General features: G+C 51.4%; 7 protein-coding genes across 7 annotated transcripts, besides 9 other annotated features; 1 reads left to right on the top strand and 6 right to left on the bottom strand.

The window, feature by feature from the left end:
* Positions 1 to 262: 262 nt before the first annotated feature.
* On the bottom strand, positions 263 to 646 carry Tco025E_07727 (uncharacterized protein; the record flags this gene model as incomplete). Its single annotated transcript, XM_029374586.1, has 1 exon — positions 263 to 646. The coding sequence occupies one exon, from the start codon at positions 644 to 646 to the stop codon at positions 263 to 265; it is 384 nt and encodes a 127-aa protein (XP_029225321.1).
* Positions 647 to 674: 28 nt separating this feature from the next.
* Positions 675 to 709: a microsatellite.
* A 555-nt stretch (positions 710 to 1,264) lies between these two features.
* Positions 1,265 to 1,301: a microsatellite.
* Positions 1,302 to 1,314: 13 nt separating this feature from the next.
* On the bottom strand, positions 1,315 to 1,728 carry Tco025E_07726 (uncharacterized protein; the record flags this gene model as incomplete). The annotated part of the gene is made up of 1 exon (XM_029374585.1): positions 1,315 to 1,728. The coding sequence occupies one exon, from the start codon at positions 1,726 to 1,728 to the stop codon at positions 1,315 to 1,317; it is 414 nt and encodes a 137-aa protein (XP_029225320.1).
* Positions 1,729 to 2,137: 409 nt separating this feature from the next.
* On the top strand, positions 2,138 to 2,497 carry Tco025E_07725 (uncharacterized protein; the record flags this gene model as incomplete). The annotated part of the gene is made up of 1 exon (XM_029374584.1): positions 2,138 to 2,497. The coding sequence occupies one exon, from the start codon at positions 2,138 to 2,140 to the stop codon at positions 2,495 to 2,497; it is 360 nt and encodes a 119-aa protein (XP_029225319.1).
* A 155-nt stretch (positions 2,498 to 2,652) lies between these two features.
* Positions 2,653 to 2,684: a microsatellite.
* A 202-nt stretch (positions 2,685 to 2,886) lies between these two features.
* Positions 2,887 to 2,924: a microsatellite.
* A 175-nt stretch (positions 2,925 to 3,099) lies between these two features.
* Positions 3,100 to 3,123: a microsatellite.
* A 110-nt stretch (positions 3,124 to 3,233) lies between these two features.
* Tco025E_07724 (coiled-coil flagellar protein, move backward only 2) lies at positions 3,234 to 4,298 on the bottom strand (the record flags this gene model as incomplete). The annotated part of the gene is made up of 1 exon (XM_029374583.1): positions 3,234 to 4,298. The coding sequence occupies one exon, from the start codon at positions 4,296 to 4,298 to the stop codon at positions 3,234 to 3,236; it is 1,065 nt and encodes a 354-aa protein (XP_029225318.1).
* A 109-nt stretch (positions 4,299 to 4,407) lies between these two features.
* Positions 4,408 to 6,228, bottom strand: Tco025E_07723 (coiled-coil flagellar protein, move backward only 2; the record flags this gene model as incomplete). Its single annotated transcript, XM_029374582.1, has 1 exon — positions 4,408 to 6,228. The coding sequence occupies one exon, from the start codon at positions 6,226 to 6,228 to the stop codon at positions 4,408 to 4,410; it is 1,821 nt and encodes a 606-aa protein (XP_029225317.1).
* Positions 6,229 to 6,353: 125 nt separating this feature from the next.
* Positions 6,354 to 6,374: a microsatellite.
* Positions 6,375 to 6,518: 144 nt separating this feature from the next.
* Positions 6,519 to 7,490, bottom strand: Tco025E_07722 (uncharacterized protein; the record flags this gene model as incomplete). The annotated part of the gene is made up of 1 exon (XM_029374581.1): positions 6,519 to 7,490. One exon carries the CDS (start codon positions 7,488 to 7,490, stop codon positions 6,519 to 6,521), a length of 972 nt encoding a protein of 323 aa, XP_029225316.1.
* A 304-nt stretch (positions 7,491 to 7,794) lies between these two features.
* Tco025E_07721 (uncharacterized protein) lies at positions 7,795 to 9,120 on the bottom strand (the record flags this gene model as incomplete). The annotated part of the gene is made up of 1 exon (XM_029374580.1): positions 7,795 to 9,120. The coding sequence occupies one exon, from the start codon at positions 9,118 to 9,120 to the stop codon at positions 7,795 to 7,797; it is 1,326 nt and encodes a 441-aa protein (XP_029225315.1).
* A 22-nt stretch (positions 9,121 to 9,142) lies between these two features.
* Positions 9,143 to 9,180: a microsatellite.
* A 159-nt stretch (positions 9,181 to 9,339) lies between these two features.
* Positions 9,340 to 9,365: a microsatellite.
* Positions 9,366 to 9,971: 606 nt separating this feature from the next.
* Positions 9,972 to 10,034: a microsatellite.
* Positions 10,035 to 10,584: the final 550 nt, after the last annotated feature.

Genomic DNA, 10,584 nt, shown 5'->3' with positions numbered 1-10,584 from the left:
AACACGAAAATAACATCCCAATGAGGCAATTGATTCAAATGCATGTTTCTTCGTTCTGTAATGATTGTATTCCAGTCATCCCTGTCCTCCTTCAACCCTGCATTGCCTTTCCTTTTTTGAGAACACCAACATCCCATGTTCCCTCCACCCCTCCTTACGTTCCTCCGTGAAGCGAGGCTGAGGTTGTACATGTTCTGTTGTTGTCGTTTGCCCCTTCTTCGCTGGGGCCGTTCCCGCCTCCTTCAGGGTCCCCTTCCTCCTATTAGCTTGTGCTGCTGGAGCCGTATCCGGTACTGAAACGCACGACCCCGCCTTGCGGCGTCGCCTCTTGTAGTTCAAGTGCTGTCGAGTACAACAACGGCACGCGCTCCCGCAGGTCCACCGCTTCCACCTCGTCCTCCTCCAGCTCCACCGCGCGGTCGCGACGCCGCTTGTACGCGGAGCGGAGAAAGAGGCCCACCGCCAGCACGAGGTACATTAGCCCCGCATTACGGCACGCCCTTGCCTTCTCGTCCAAGTCCCACTCGTTGATTACGGCCACAATAGCAAAGGACTTAATACGAATGTGCATCAGCCACGCCACGAAAAACGCAGTCACTGCATTGAGGCAAGAAAAGGCTATGTACGCGTTCACCTTCCCCGACATCGGCTGTAAGGAGATGTAACTTCCACGCAAAAAAAAAAAAAACAATGACAAAAAAAAAGACAAGGTGAAACGCGGGGCTGAACATCACCCAAAACTCCAGGCTTGCCAATATGTTACTAGTTGTTGTTTTTCTTGCACCCCATCGTCGCGCTCTTCTTTTCTTCCCACACTTCACCTCCTCTCTGCCCGGCCTTGGCGAGTGAGCGACGCCAGTACCAAGTGCACCAGTGACAGGAGAACGATACGCACCGGCCAGGGGGCGCCACTGCCCCACCAGCGCCGTTGCATGGACGCGTAATGCGTGCATGGGTGTCTCCTTACGCATCCCCCCTGTAAACGAGCATGTGGCGGCGCCAACACCAACAACAAACAGCACAGCTTACACGTGAAGCTTCGTCGCTTTATCCGGCAACCTCCGTTCCTTCCTTGGCATTTTAGTCATCCCCCCACCCACCCCACCGCCACCGCCTGGTCCCCGATCTGCCTCGCAAAAACTCACAAGCGAAGGCAGACACACGTGTCACATAAGCCCAGAGGGCAGAGCATGGAGAGGCAAAAGGTTAAAAGAAACGCCAGAGAGAATAATAATAATCCCGTGGGCTGCCTCCAAGAAGCACAAACACACAGAAAGAAAAACAACAACAACAACAACAACTCAGGCACACAAACTAGCATTCTAGCAACTCCTCCCCTTCGGAATCGCTATGCTTGAACTGGAGAAGTCGATGCTGCTCACGCGGCACGACTTTGCGACAATTCCGGTGAGCGTGAAACCGAAGTCGACAGGAAATCACTTGACACTTACCGCGCAACAGGCTCCAGAACGGTGCGAAAAGAATGAGAAAGAGAAAAACTATGAAAAAAAGTCCAGCACGACGACAAGCCTTTGCCTTGACGCGCAAGTCCCAGCCACGCTCTAATGCCGGGATGCGAAAGACCACTAACTCCGTTGAATCCATCATCCACGCAAATAAAAAGGCACACACCGCATTAAGCGTGCAGAACGCCAACAGCGTCGCTCGCAGGACCGAGAATGCACACCACTGACACGATGCAATGGCTGGCCCAGCCCTGCTAAACATAGCTATGGGTGACAGGCTAGGATTCTATTTCCCAGTACCCCACACACTGGAAAAAAGTAAAAAGAAGAAAAAAAAAGGTGGATGGGGAAGGAGGAGGAGAGACCATTGCACAGACACGAGGTGTGCCAACAGATACAGAGAAGTAGAGATCCAAGAAAAAAAAAACGATCTTTTTTTTTTGTGTGTCTCTCTGGTGCTGTGTTATTGTGGAGTATTTTACTGCAAACACCCCACTCTGCACAGTGAGCAAGATAGTGTGAGCGTGAAAGAGCGTCCTTGTTGCCAGCATAGATTACATTGCATGAGCAGTGACAGCACCGACACATGCAGGCGGCACCGAGGACGTAGTAGTAGTAAACAACGTTAGATTCAGACAAGAGGAGAGCACCCCGACCAGCTTCCCCAGGCGATGCCGCACGAATGCACGCCACGCAGTTTCACCCCCACTCGCACCAAGAGTTTGCGGCGCCGTTTCTTCTGCGGTTGGCTTGCAGGTTGTGGGTCCTGTGCGCCCATGGCGGACGCCCCCTCCGACGCGTTGACAACCTCCACGCGGAAGCGAATTCCATCCTCGTCACTCCACGCCCCCCAGATGAGTCAGTTGCAGCCCATCACCAGCCCCAAGTTCGAGCGTTCCAGTGCCGTGGAGCAGCTGGTTCACTCGCGCTGCAGAGTCCTGGGGGTCCCAGGCCGGCACCCACAGACGAGGCTCCTCGTGCTCCCGAGAGATCAGAGAAACACAAAGGCTCCTTTGCCCGTCCCGCACTAATAGCGCCGCATCACCGAACCTCCGCAGCAACACAGCATCCCATCCGGCGAAACTGGGGCGCAGAGCGATCGAGACATTGGAGCCCACAGATGGCACCTTCCAAAACAAAAACACAATAAAATGAGGACGCAAAAAAAAAAGGCAGAAAGCCCCAAATATGTGTATATACATATATATATATATATATCTCATTGATACGCACAAGCCAGTCACAGGAGAAAGAGAGAGAGAAGCGACAAGAATCGGGAATCAGTGGTAGAAAAAAAAAATAACAAAAAATATACATGCATCATATATATATATACCCTCAATGCAGCACATCTCCATCTTCGTTCGTTTTTTTTTCTTCGTCTTTCTGCCTTGTGAGTCTCCAGAAGGATCTCTCAGAGAAACAGAAACCAAAACGAAGACAAAAAAAAAAAAAAACGTAACTCGTTCAGTCAATCCTATACATTTCCACCGCAAGCACCATACTCGCCGCCCAATAAAGTGATAACAGCAAACAATAACAACAACATGTTCTCTCCAACCATTCAGAACAACACGCACCCCACCAGCAGTGCAAGTGTCGACCGGTAAAATTTACCGAGACAGATTTTTTTAAAAGAAAAAGAAAAAAAAAACAAGATTGCCTGTTGTTCTTCTCTTTCTTTTTCCTCGTTCCCCCGTACCTCCTCTCCTTTTGTCCTTCTTTTACACTCTGCGCAAGAAAGTAGGGAAGAACAATAAAAAAAAATCAATGTGTAACGGAAAGGTGATTGGGCCCTTTAAAAGCATGAAACCGTCTGCTAGAGACCTGATCTACCGGCACTTTTGAATTCCCAAGCCGTGGCTGTGCCTCCCTAGATTGATGACCTTCCACCTGTCCCCTGTAAAATCGTGAAGACTGCAGCGTTGGTGTCGGCTTAAACGGGACGAGAGCGCCATACGGCTTTGGGACACCCAATTCATCATCGGGTATGTAAGCATTAGGCCGCTGCTCTGCCGTAGTCACTAATCCCGCAGAGGCCGCTGTCAGCTCCGCTTCTACCTCCTTTCGACGTCGAGAGATGCTTGCATGCCGCCGCTTAGCCTCCACCTCCCGCAGATAGCGCTCCTCCGCCTCAAGAAATGGGGCCTCGCCTTGTTCCATCAGTCGCTCCGCCTCTTCAACAAGGCCCTCTAGTCGCTGCACGTCTTGTTGGAGCTGAATAGCAGAGGCTTGAAAAACGGAGAGCTCAGAAACTGTTGCCATCATCTGCCGCGTTTTGGCCCGGATGCTGCTGTGGTGGGAATTCACCTGCTTCGCAAGCGCCAGCGTAAATTCGCGCCCGGTCTTAGCCTGATCGCTGAGACGAGAGGAGAGCTCTGTCACCTCCTCTAGAATTAAATCCTTCTCTCGAATACGTTCGTTAATGGCATTCACTCGCTCCTCTAGTTCCTGGCAACGCTGTTGCAGGTGTAAAAACTCATCAGAGGGGCCATCCACGCCGCTGCGGATACGGGGCGTCAGCACAGAAGCCTGCGTTGTCCCCTTTACAGACTGCATCGTGTTCTCCGTCTCGGCAGGAAAATCCCTTCCTGCTGTTGTTCGTTTAATGAGACGCCATCGATAGGGATTTTTGGGGTTTGTCAGATCGTTTTCAAGGACTTCAACCTTCCACCGCTCGTCGTCAATATCTTCTGTCATCTGCTCCAGCTGCTCCTCCAACTCTTTTATTTTCGGAACCGACTGCCTCACCACCTCCACCTCGCGGTAAAGATCGGCAAGTTTGATTCGCAGTGTGCGTATTTCCTCTTCCCGGGCGTTATTCATGAGCATACCATCGTTAATGACCTTTTCCTGCGCATTCACCCGCTCATACAGGACACAAAGCTCATCGTTACGGTCAAAGAGTTGAACTCCGGCATAGTTGCGGCTCTCAATCACGTCATGGTATCTCCTGCTTCACATCCTCCATCTCCACTTCGAGGTCCGCAATCTGCGCATTTACGCGTCGCACCTGATTCTTGACATTGCGTTCGTCATCACACACCTTCTCTAGGCTCTTGCGATGCTTATTTTTCTCCATGCGAAGATTTTTACACAGCTGACGAAGTTCCTGCAAATGACGCTTCTTCTTTGCCAATTCCGTTTCCTTGAGCGCCGACTCACGGCAAAGGACGACAAGTTCGTTTTCAAGGATTGTCTTCTTCTCAGACATTTCGGTCATTTTCTGCGTGATAGCTTGAATTTGCGCCGCCTTGTGACTACGCTCCGCCTTCACCTTCTGAAATACTTCAATCATGTTGCTTAAGCGCTGCTCCAACTCTTCTTTCCGCTTACGCACATCAGCCACGTACATCCCCTTCATACGCAGCTCATTCTTTCCCATTTTTATTCGGCTCTTCTCCCTTCCGCAATCTCGGTTGAGTTCCTGCCGCCGAACAACCAGTGTTTGGGTCTCTCGACGTTTTACTTCCTCCTGTGAGACGCGCTCTGCAATCTCGCTCTTGATGGCCGCGATGTCTTCCTGTACAGCCTCTGCCTTGGCGACAAACTCCTGCTCACGGCCCTGTTCCTTTAGAAACGCTCGATTTCGCTGGTCCAGCTCTCGCTGAGCCTCTTCAAGGCGTTGAAGATTATGCTTGCGTTTGGCTTGTACCCGCTCCATCTTTTTTTTGGCGTCCGCAATATTTTCCTTGATTCCATTCTTCTCCCTAATAATATTGGCAACTACATGCTCCAACTCCAAGTACTCCATGCCTACGCGTTCTTTTTCACGACGCACGTGCTCCAACTCCCCAGCCTCTTTGTCCTGCGCGATGTTTGTGGTCTTGATTAGCTGTTCCAGCTGCGCAATGCGTTGCTGATACCCTTGACGTGCCTCCAGCTCCATTTCTAGTGAGGTGTTCAGGGTCGCAAGTGTGGAGCGTTTGGAGTCTAACTGCGCCCTAAGTTTCTGTAAATTAGCCAGCGCCTGGGCATAATCCGTGCTACGTGTATTTTTCTTCAGTTCAAGTTTTGCAATCATGTCGCTTTGAACCTGGAGTCGCTCATCGAGGGCATGCATTTCCATCCGGGCGGCCTCGTAAGTTTTTACGACCAGCTCCGTCTGTCTAAGTGCGCGCTCAGGGGCTTTCTCGACATTAGAGAACTGTTTTGCGGCATCCGCCATGATTGTGTTCCAGTGCGTCAACTGTTCCTTGCACTCCGCCTCCTGCAGCAGTGTTTCGTCGCGCTTTGAGCCAATGGTTTGCATCTCCGTCGTCATCTCCTCAATCTCCTTCCCAAGCGCAGCCATCTCCGCCCGAATGGCCTCCATGCGGGGGAGCAAACGCGCCTCTTCGGCGGCGAGGGCGTCCTCGCGCTCAAGCAGCATGGTGTGCTTCTTCCGGTCAAACTCCAGCACCTCCACCTGAAGAATGCTTTCCCGCTCTTGGGCATCCGACAACTCCTTCTCCGCGTCTAGCAGCAGCTTCTTCAGTCGCTGGATCTCTGCATCGTCCTCCACGGCACTGTTGCCCCTTGCCACGATTTGCTCCTTTTGGGAGTCCAGTTCCCTCCGTAGCTGGCGAGCACGCTTCAGCAGGAAGTTGTCCCGCTTGTATATCGCCAGCACACGGTTGTGAAGTTCTTTAAACTTCTGCTTCAGGTAGTCAGAGCGCTCCTCGAGCAGCCGCCCCTCCTCTACAAGGGTGTTGAGGATCACAACCGCCGACGACTGCGACACATCCGTGGCATCCCCCAGCAGCTGTGCCGCGTCCGTCATTTACCCAGCAAGCCGGAGTTCCCCACACACGCACTCACAAAACGCCAACTACACTACAACTACGACTACCTTCCGCGTTCCCACTAATGTGAAGTGCTACGAAACACAGCAAGGGGCCACGAATGAAGAACAACAACAACAACAACCTGCAGCAGCAGCACTGCCTCAAAAGGCATAATAATTACACGTCAATGAATGAACGGGATTGCGAAAACAAGGGAGTTTAGGCGTGCTTCGTTCCGTGGAAAAATAAAAATGCATTTGTTGCATTGACAGCGAGGCCGTAAACGTTATTTCGAGGATCCTTTTTTATTGCAAAAGGGACGCTGCTTGCACATCGTAAGGGAGACGTGCGCAGGGAGCCCTTTCCCCAAAGCAACCGTTCCCGCAGCACCAATCCGATTTTCATTCAGGTTCAAAAAGAAGGTGGGGAGGCGACGCGAGGAAGTTTCCTGAAACGTGACACCCTCGTCGTCCTCCGGCATCCGGGGCAGAGGACGCTGCCGTAAAAACGGCGCCACAGCAATGGCGCCGCTATCGTCGACGGATATCCCCTTTAAAACTACAGCGCGGATGCGATCATTGTGGCGTAAGGCAGCAAGAAGAAACAACGCCCCACGGTTTCCGATACGACGGTTGTAGCTTAAATCCAGCACCTCCAAAGCCGACGACGCACCACTTGACGGGGCGTCGTCGCCGCGCAGCTCGAGCAGCTGCGTCAGCGTCGCCACGTCGTTCTCATCCAAGTCGTTACGCGACAAATCAATAAGACGCAATGTACCCCTATGATGATGCAACTTGGGAAAGAAGAGGTGAAGCCCCGTGGCCCGATCGCAGCCGAGTTGCAGGCGAAGCTGACGCAACGGGTTTTTCATATAAGAGCCATCAAAATAGGCCGCAGCCCGCTCACATTCCTCACGCCCAAAACGGCATTTGAAGATTTCAAGTACGTCTGACCGCGGCAACGCGTGCATGATTCGGTAAATGGGATCTGAGAGCGGCACCGGCACACATCTATTCCCCTCCTGCTGCACGCCCTTCGTGGCGGCCTCATTCGGCGCGACCACACGGGACTCGGAGACGGCGGCTACGTCAAAAGTCTCATCGTCCCCCACGGCAACCGTTGCGGTAGCTGCGACCGCCACCTCGGAGGGACTCTCGGTTTCAGTTCTGTCGGCAGGTCGTTTTACACCGCCCGGGCGCCGGCCCGTGTCCCGCAGCCGGTAACTTTTATCATTGCCGCCTTTCCCACCCATGCGCATCTGTCACGCGACGGTCCGTCGGAAGAATGTTTCTGTTTCCTCTGGACCACGGAGGCCAAACACAAACCAGACAAATAAGGAATGGGACACAGAAATAAAAAAAAAAGGCAAATGGGCAAGAACAACTCCCTCACAGTCTAAAAAAAGAAAAGAAAAACGCCAATTAGATAAAGAGGTGTAACAAGATAGTCGCGTCAACACAAAAGAAAAAAACATAAAAAAACTACGCATCCTTCGATATATAGCGTAATCCCCTCGCATTATGTAAGCTCTTCATGGATGTGGACAGACTACTTCCGGTCCCCTACCTACCACCATGGTAGGGATGCACACCAGAAATTTTGCTCACAGAAGCCACCAGGAGTAAATCACGATAGGGCTGCGTCGCATTCACGTGACTTGCCCCACCGCTTCCACTAATATTACTACCCATAGCATTTTCAACGTCAACAAGAGAACCTCGCCGCCCTTTTTGGTAGGAAATGTTCACAGCCCAGAAACAAACCGCACCATCTGTGTGAGCTGTAGCAAAACGCCCCCCATGTATGTTCCAAGAAAGTTCTGTTACCTCTTCCATAGTAATGCTTGTTTTTGTGATAAACTGGAGTTGTGTTCCCACCGACGTCTGTGCGCCGCTGCCGCCAGCGTTCACGCCTCCTCGAGCACGTTGAAAAAACAGCAGTGTGACCTTGTAAGAAGCTACCACAGCAAGGATAAGAAAACTACGTCCCGCCCCCGGTGCCCATGCTACTTGTCGAACGCCCTTACTCCGGTCTGAGACAAGCTCCGATATGTAGGCAACTTCACCAATACTCCGACCCTCATTAGAGACAAGGAAAACACGAACTTCCCCCTCATCATCGCCCACTGCTAACCAGGTTCCTGTGTCATCCCAGGCAACACAATTGAAACCCTTTATGGCGCGGCTACGGCTACTTAATTGTCTCGTCACGCCATGGTACTCTCCGTCCGAGTACGTGCTGTGGAGAGTCCATGTGTTCTCCTCATTGACCGTTGCTTGAATAAAAATCAATATTTTGCCTTTTGCGGTTACACATGCCATGGTAAAATGGGCGGAAAAAGCCACTGAATTGCAATCTTGCGCCGCCACCTCCTCGTCTAATGACCAGCGACCATGTGAAAGCCGATAAAGCCGAACCTGTCGGCCACGGCAGACACACGCCAAGTATATTCCGTACTGCCAAGGAGCCCATGCAAGCTGAGTACAGGGGGAGCGCAGGTGATCAATGCGGACCGTGTTTTCTGCAGGGTTCCACTGCACCTGTTCCCCGTTTGCCGCCTGCACCCCCTCCAGCGGCATGTCGCGCGTAGACGCCACAAACACCTCCTTATTCGAGGTGGATACAGCAAGTAGCTTGTTGTGGTTGTTGTACTCCATCGCGAGAATCACTGCGTCATCGGCAGTGAAGTGGAAAAGCGGTCGCATCACACTCGGCAGCAAGGGGATTGCAGACGAAGACGAAAACGTAGCAGGATCCACAGCAGCCGGGGAAGCCCCATTGCAATGACCCTCCGGCGCGTGTACAAGCGACACAGGCAAAGCCGCCGCTCCCTGGGAACCACTGTTCATGGATGGTACCTGCTGCCTTTTCACGGCCGCCAGTAGCATCCATGTTTTTGAGGAAAGAGGGAGAAAAGAGAAGCGAAGCAATAAAAGAAAAGAAAAAAATGCATCAAAAGAGGTTGAAATGAGCAAAAAAAGGGGGGGGGAAACGAAGACGTACACCGAGAGAAATGAAGTAAGAAAAGAAGAAGAGGGGGTAGAGAAAGGGGGAAGCGGTGGGAGCGAGAGAGGCACCCGCTGTTAGAAAGGAAAAACATTCTCTTCCACAGACACAATCACACACACACACAGAAGGAAAACTCATTTAAGAAGCAAGGGGGAACAGTAAACTTGTGACGCTTTTGGCTGCGAGCACCCGCCGGAAGTTGAGGAGAAGCAGCGGAGATTGCTTACACTCGCGAAGGGGGAAAAAATAAAGAATTAAGGAAAACAACATAAAACAACAACAAACATCGTGACGGAACCAGTAGCAAATACCACAACTGCAACGCGGATTGTGAACTTATCACCAGTGCATTCCTGGGACCTACAATTACACAGAAAAAGAGATGCAAAAAAAAAGGAAAAAGAGAGCAAATATATACATACATATACATAAGCTCTCTCTCCTTCTCTCTCCCCAGCTTACAAATAGAAGACCAGATACGTATAGAGGAGATATGCATAATAATAATACTTTTTAAGAAGCAGAGGAATTCGCCCCTCTTGTCCTTCCCTTTTTTTTAACGCCTTTTGCCGTTTGTTACGAGGTTGGAGCGAATATATGATGGCCCTTTCGCTGCTCTCTCGGTTTATTTTCTGACATTCATCACTTCGTTTGGAAATCATCGTAATGTCTTTCGCTTTCCTCCAACCTGTTGTTTTTGTTTTTGTGCGTCATCTTGCTGTGCCCTCCGACACACCCACCCACCACACACACACGGACTGATACATAGATACATAAGGATATACACACTCACTTCCCCGTTGACTTGCCCGCAGAAAAAAAAAAAACACTTTCAGCTTCGGCATTTACCATTTTCTCTTCGTTTTTTTTTTATCTTTCGTTTTTTCCCTGTTTGCTCTCGCCTCCTGCACCTTGATTGCCTTACCCGTTACCCTCCTTGCGGGATGGGTTTCTTCTCATCCCAAGTTCCCCTATTCTCCGCCTTATATGTATTCCTTGCAAGTTTCCGTGGCGAATTGCAAAAGAAGCATTACTCCCTGGCCGCGCAGCTGGGCCGCTGGCCCCTGACAAGCACAGCGGGGTACAGGGTACTCCCACTCACCCGCCCAAAAAGAACGCATGGCAACAATTCCCGGTCCTTGGCCACCACGCATTTCAGAAGGGGGGGGGGGGGGGGAAACGAAGATACATGTCGAGCATCAACCACCCCACTGCGGTAGTCACGTTAGGTCTTCTATTCCTATTTGCCCCCACCCCCTCACCCACCGCTTGCTCTACTGCTGCTGATAACCGGATGCCCCCGTCCAAGAAAAAAAAAACTGACACGTGCACCACCTCAGAAG

Source organism: Trypanosoma conorhini, assembly GCF_003719485.1.
Source record: "Trypanosoma conorhini strain 025E chromosome Unknown Tco_14.4_contig_00622, whole genome shotgun sequence".
In the NCBI taxonomy this organism is placed as follows: domain Eukaryota; phylum Euglenozoa; class Kinetoplastea; order Trypanosomatida; family Trypanosomatidae; genus Trypanosoma; species Trypanosoma conorhini.
The sequence above is the reverse complement of the archived record's forward strand: the minus strand, read 5'-3'. Positions and strand labels throughout refer to the sequence as shown.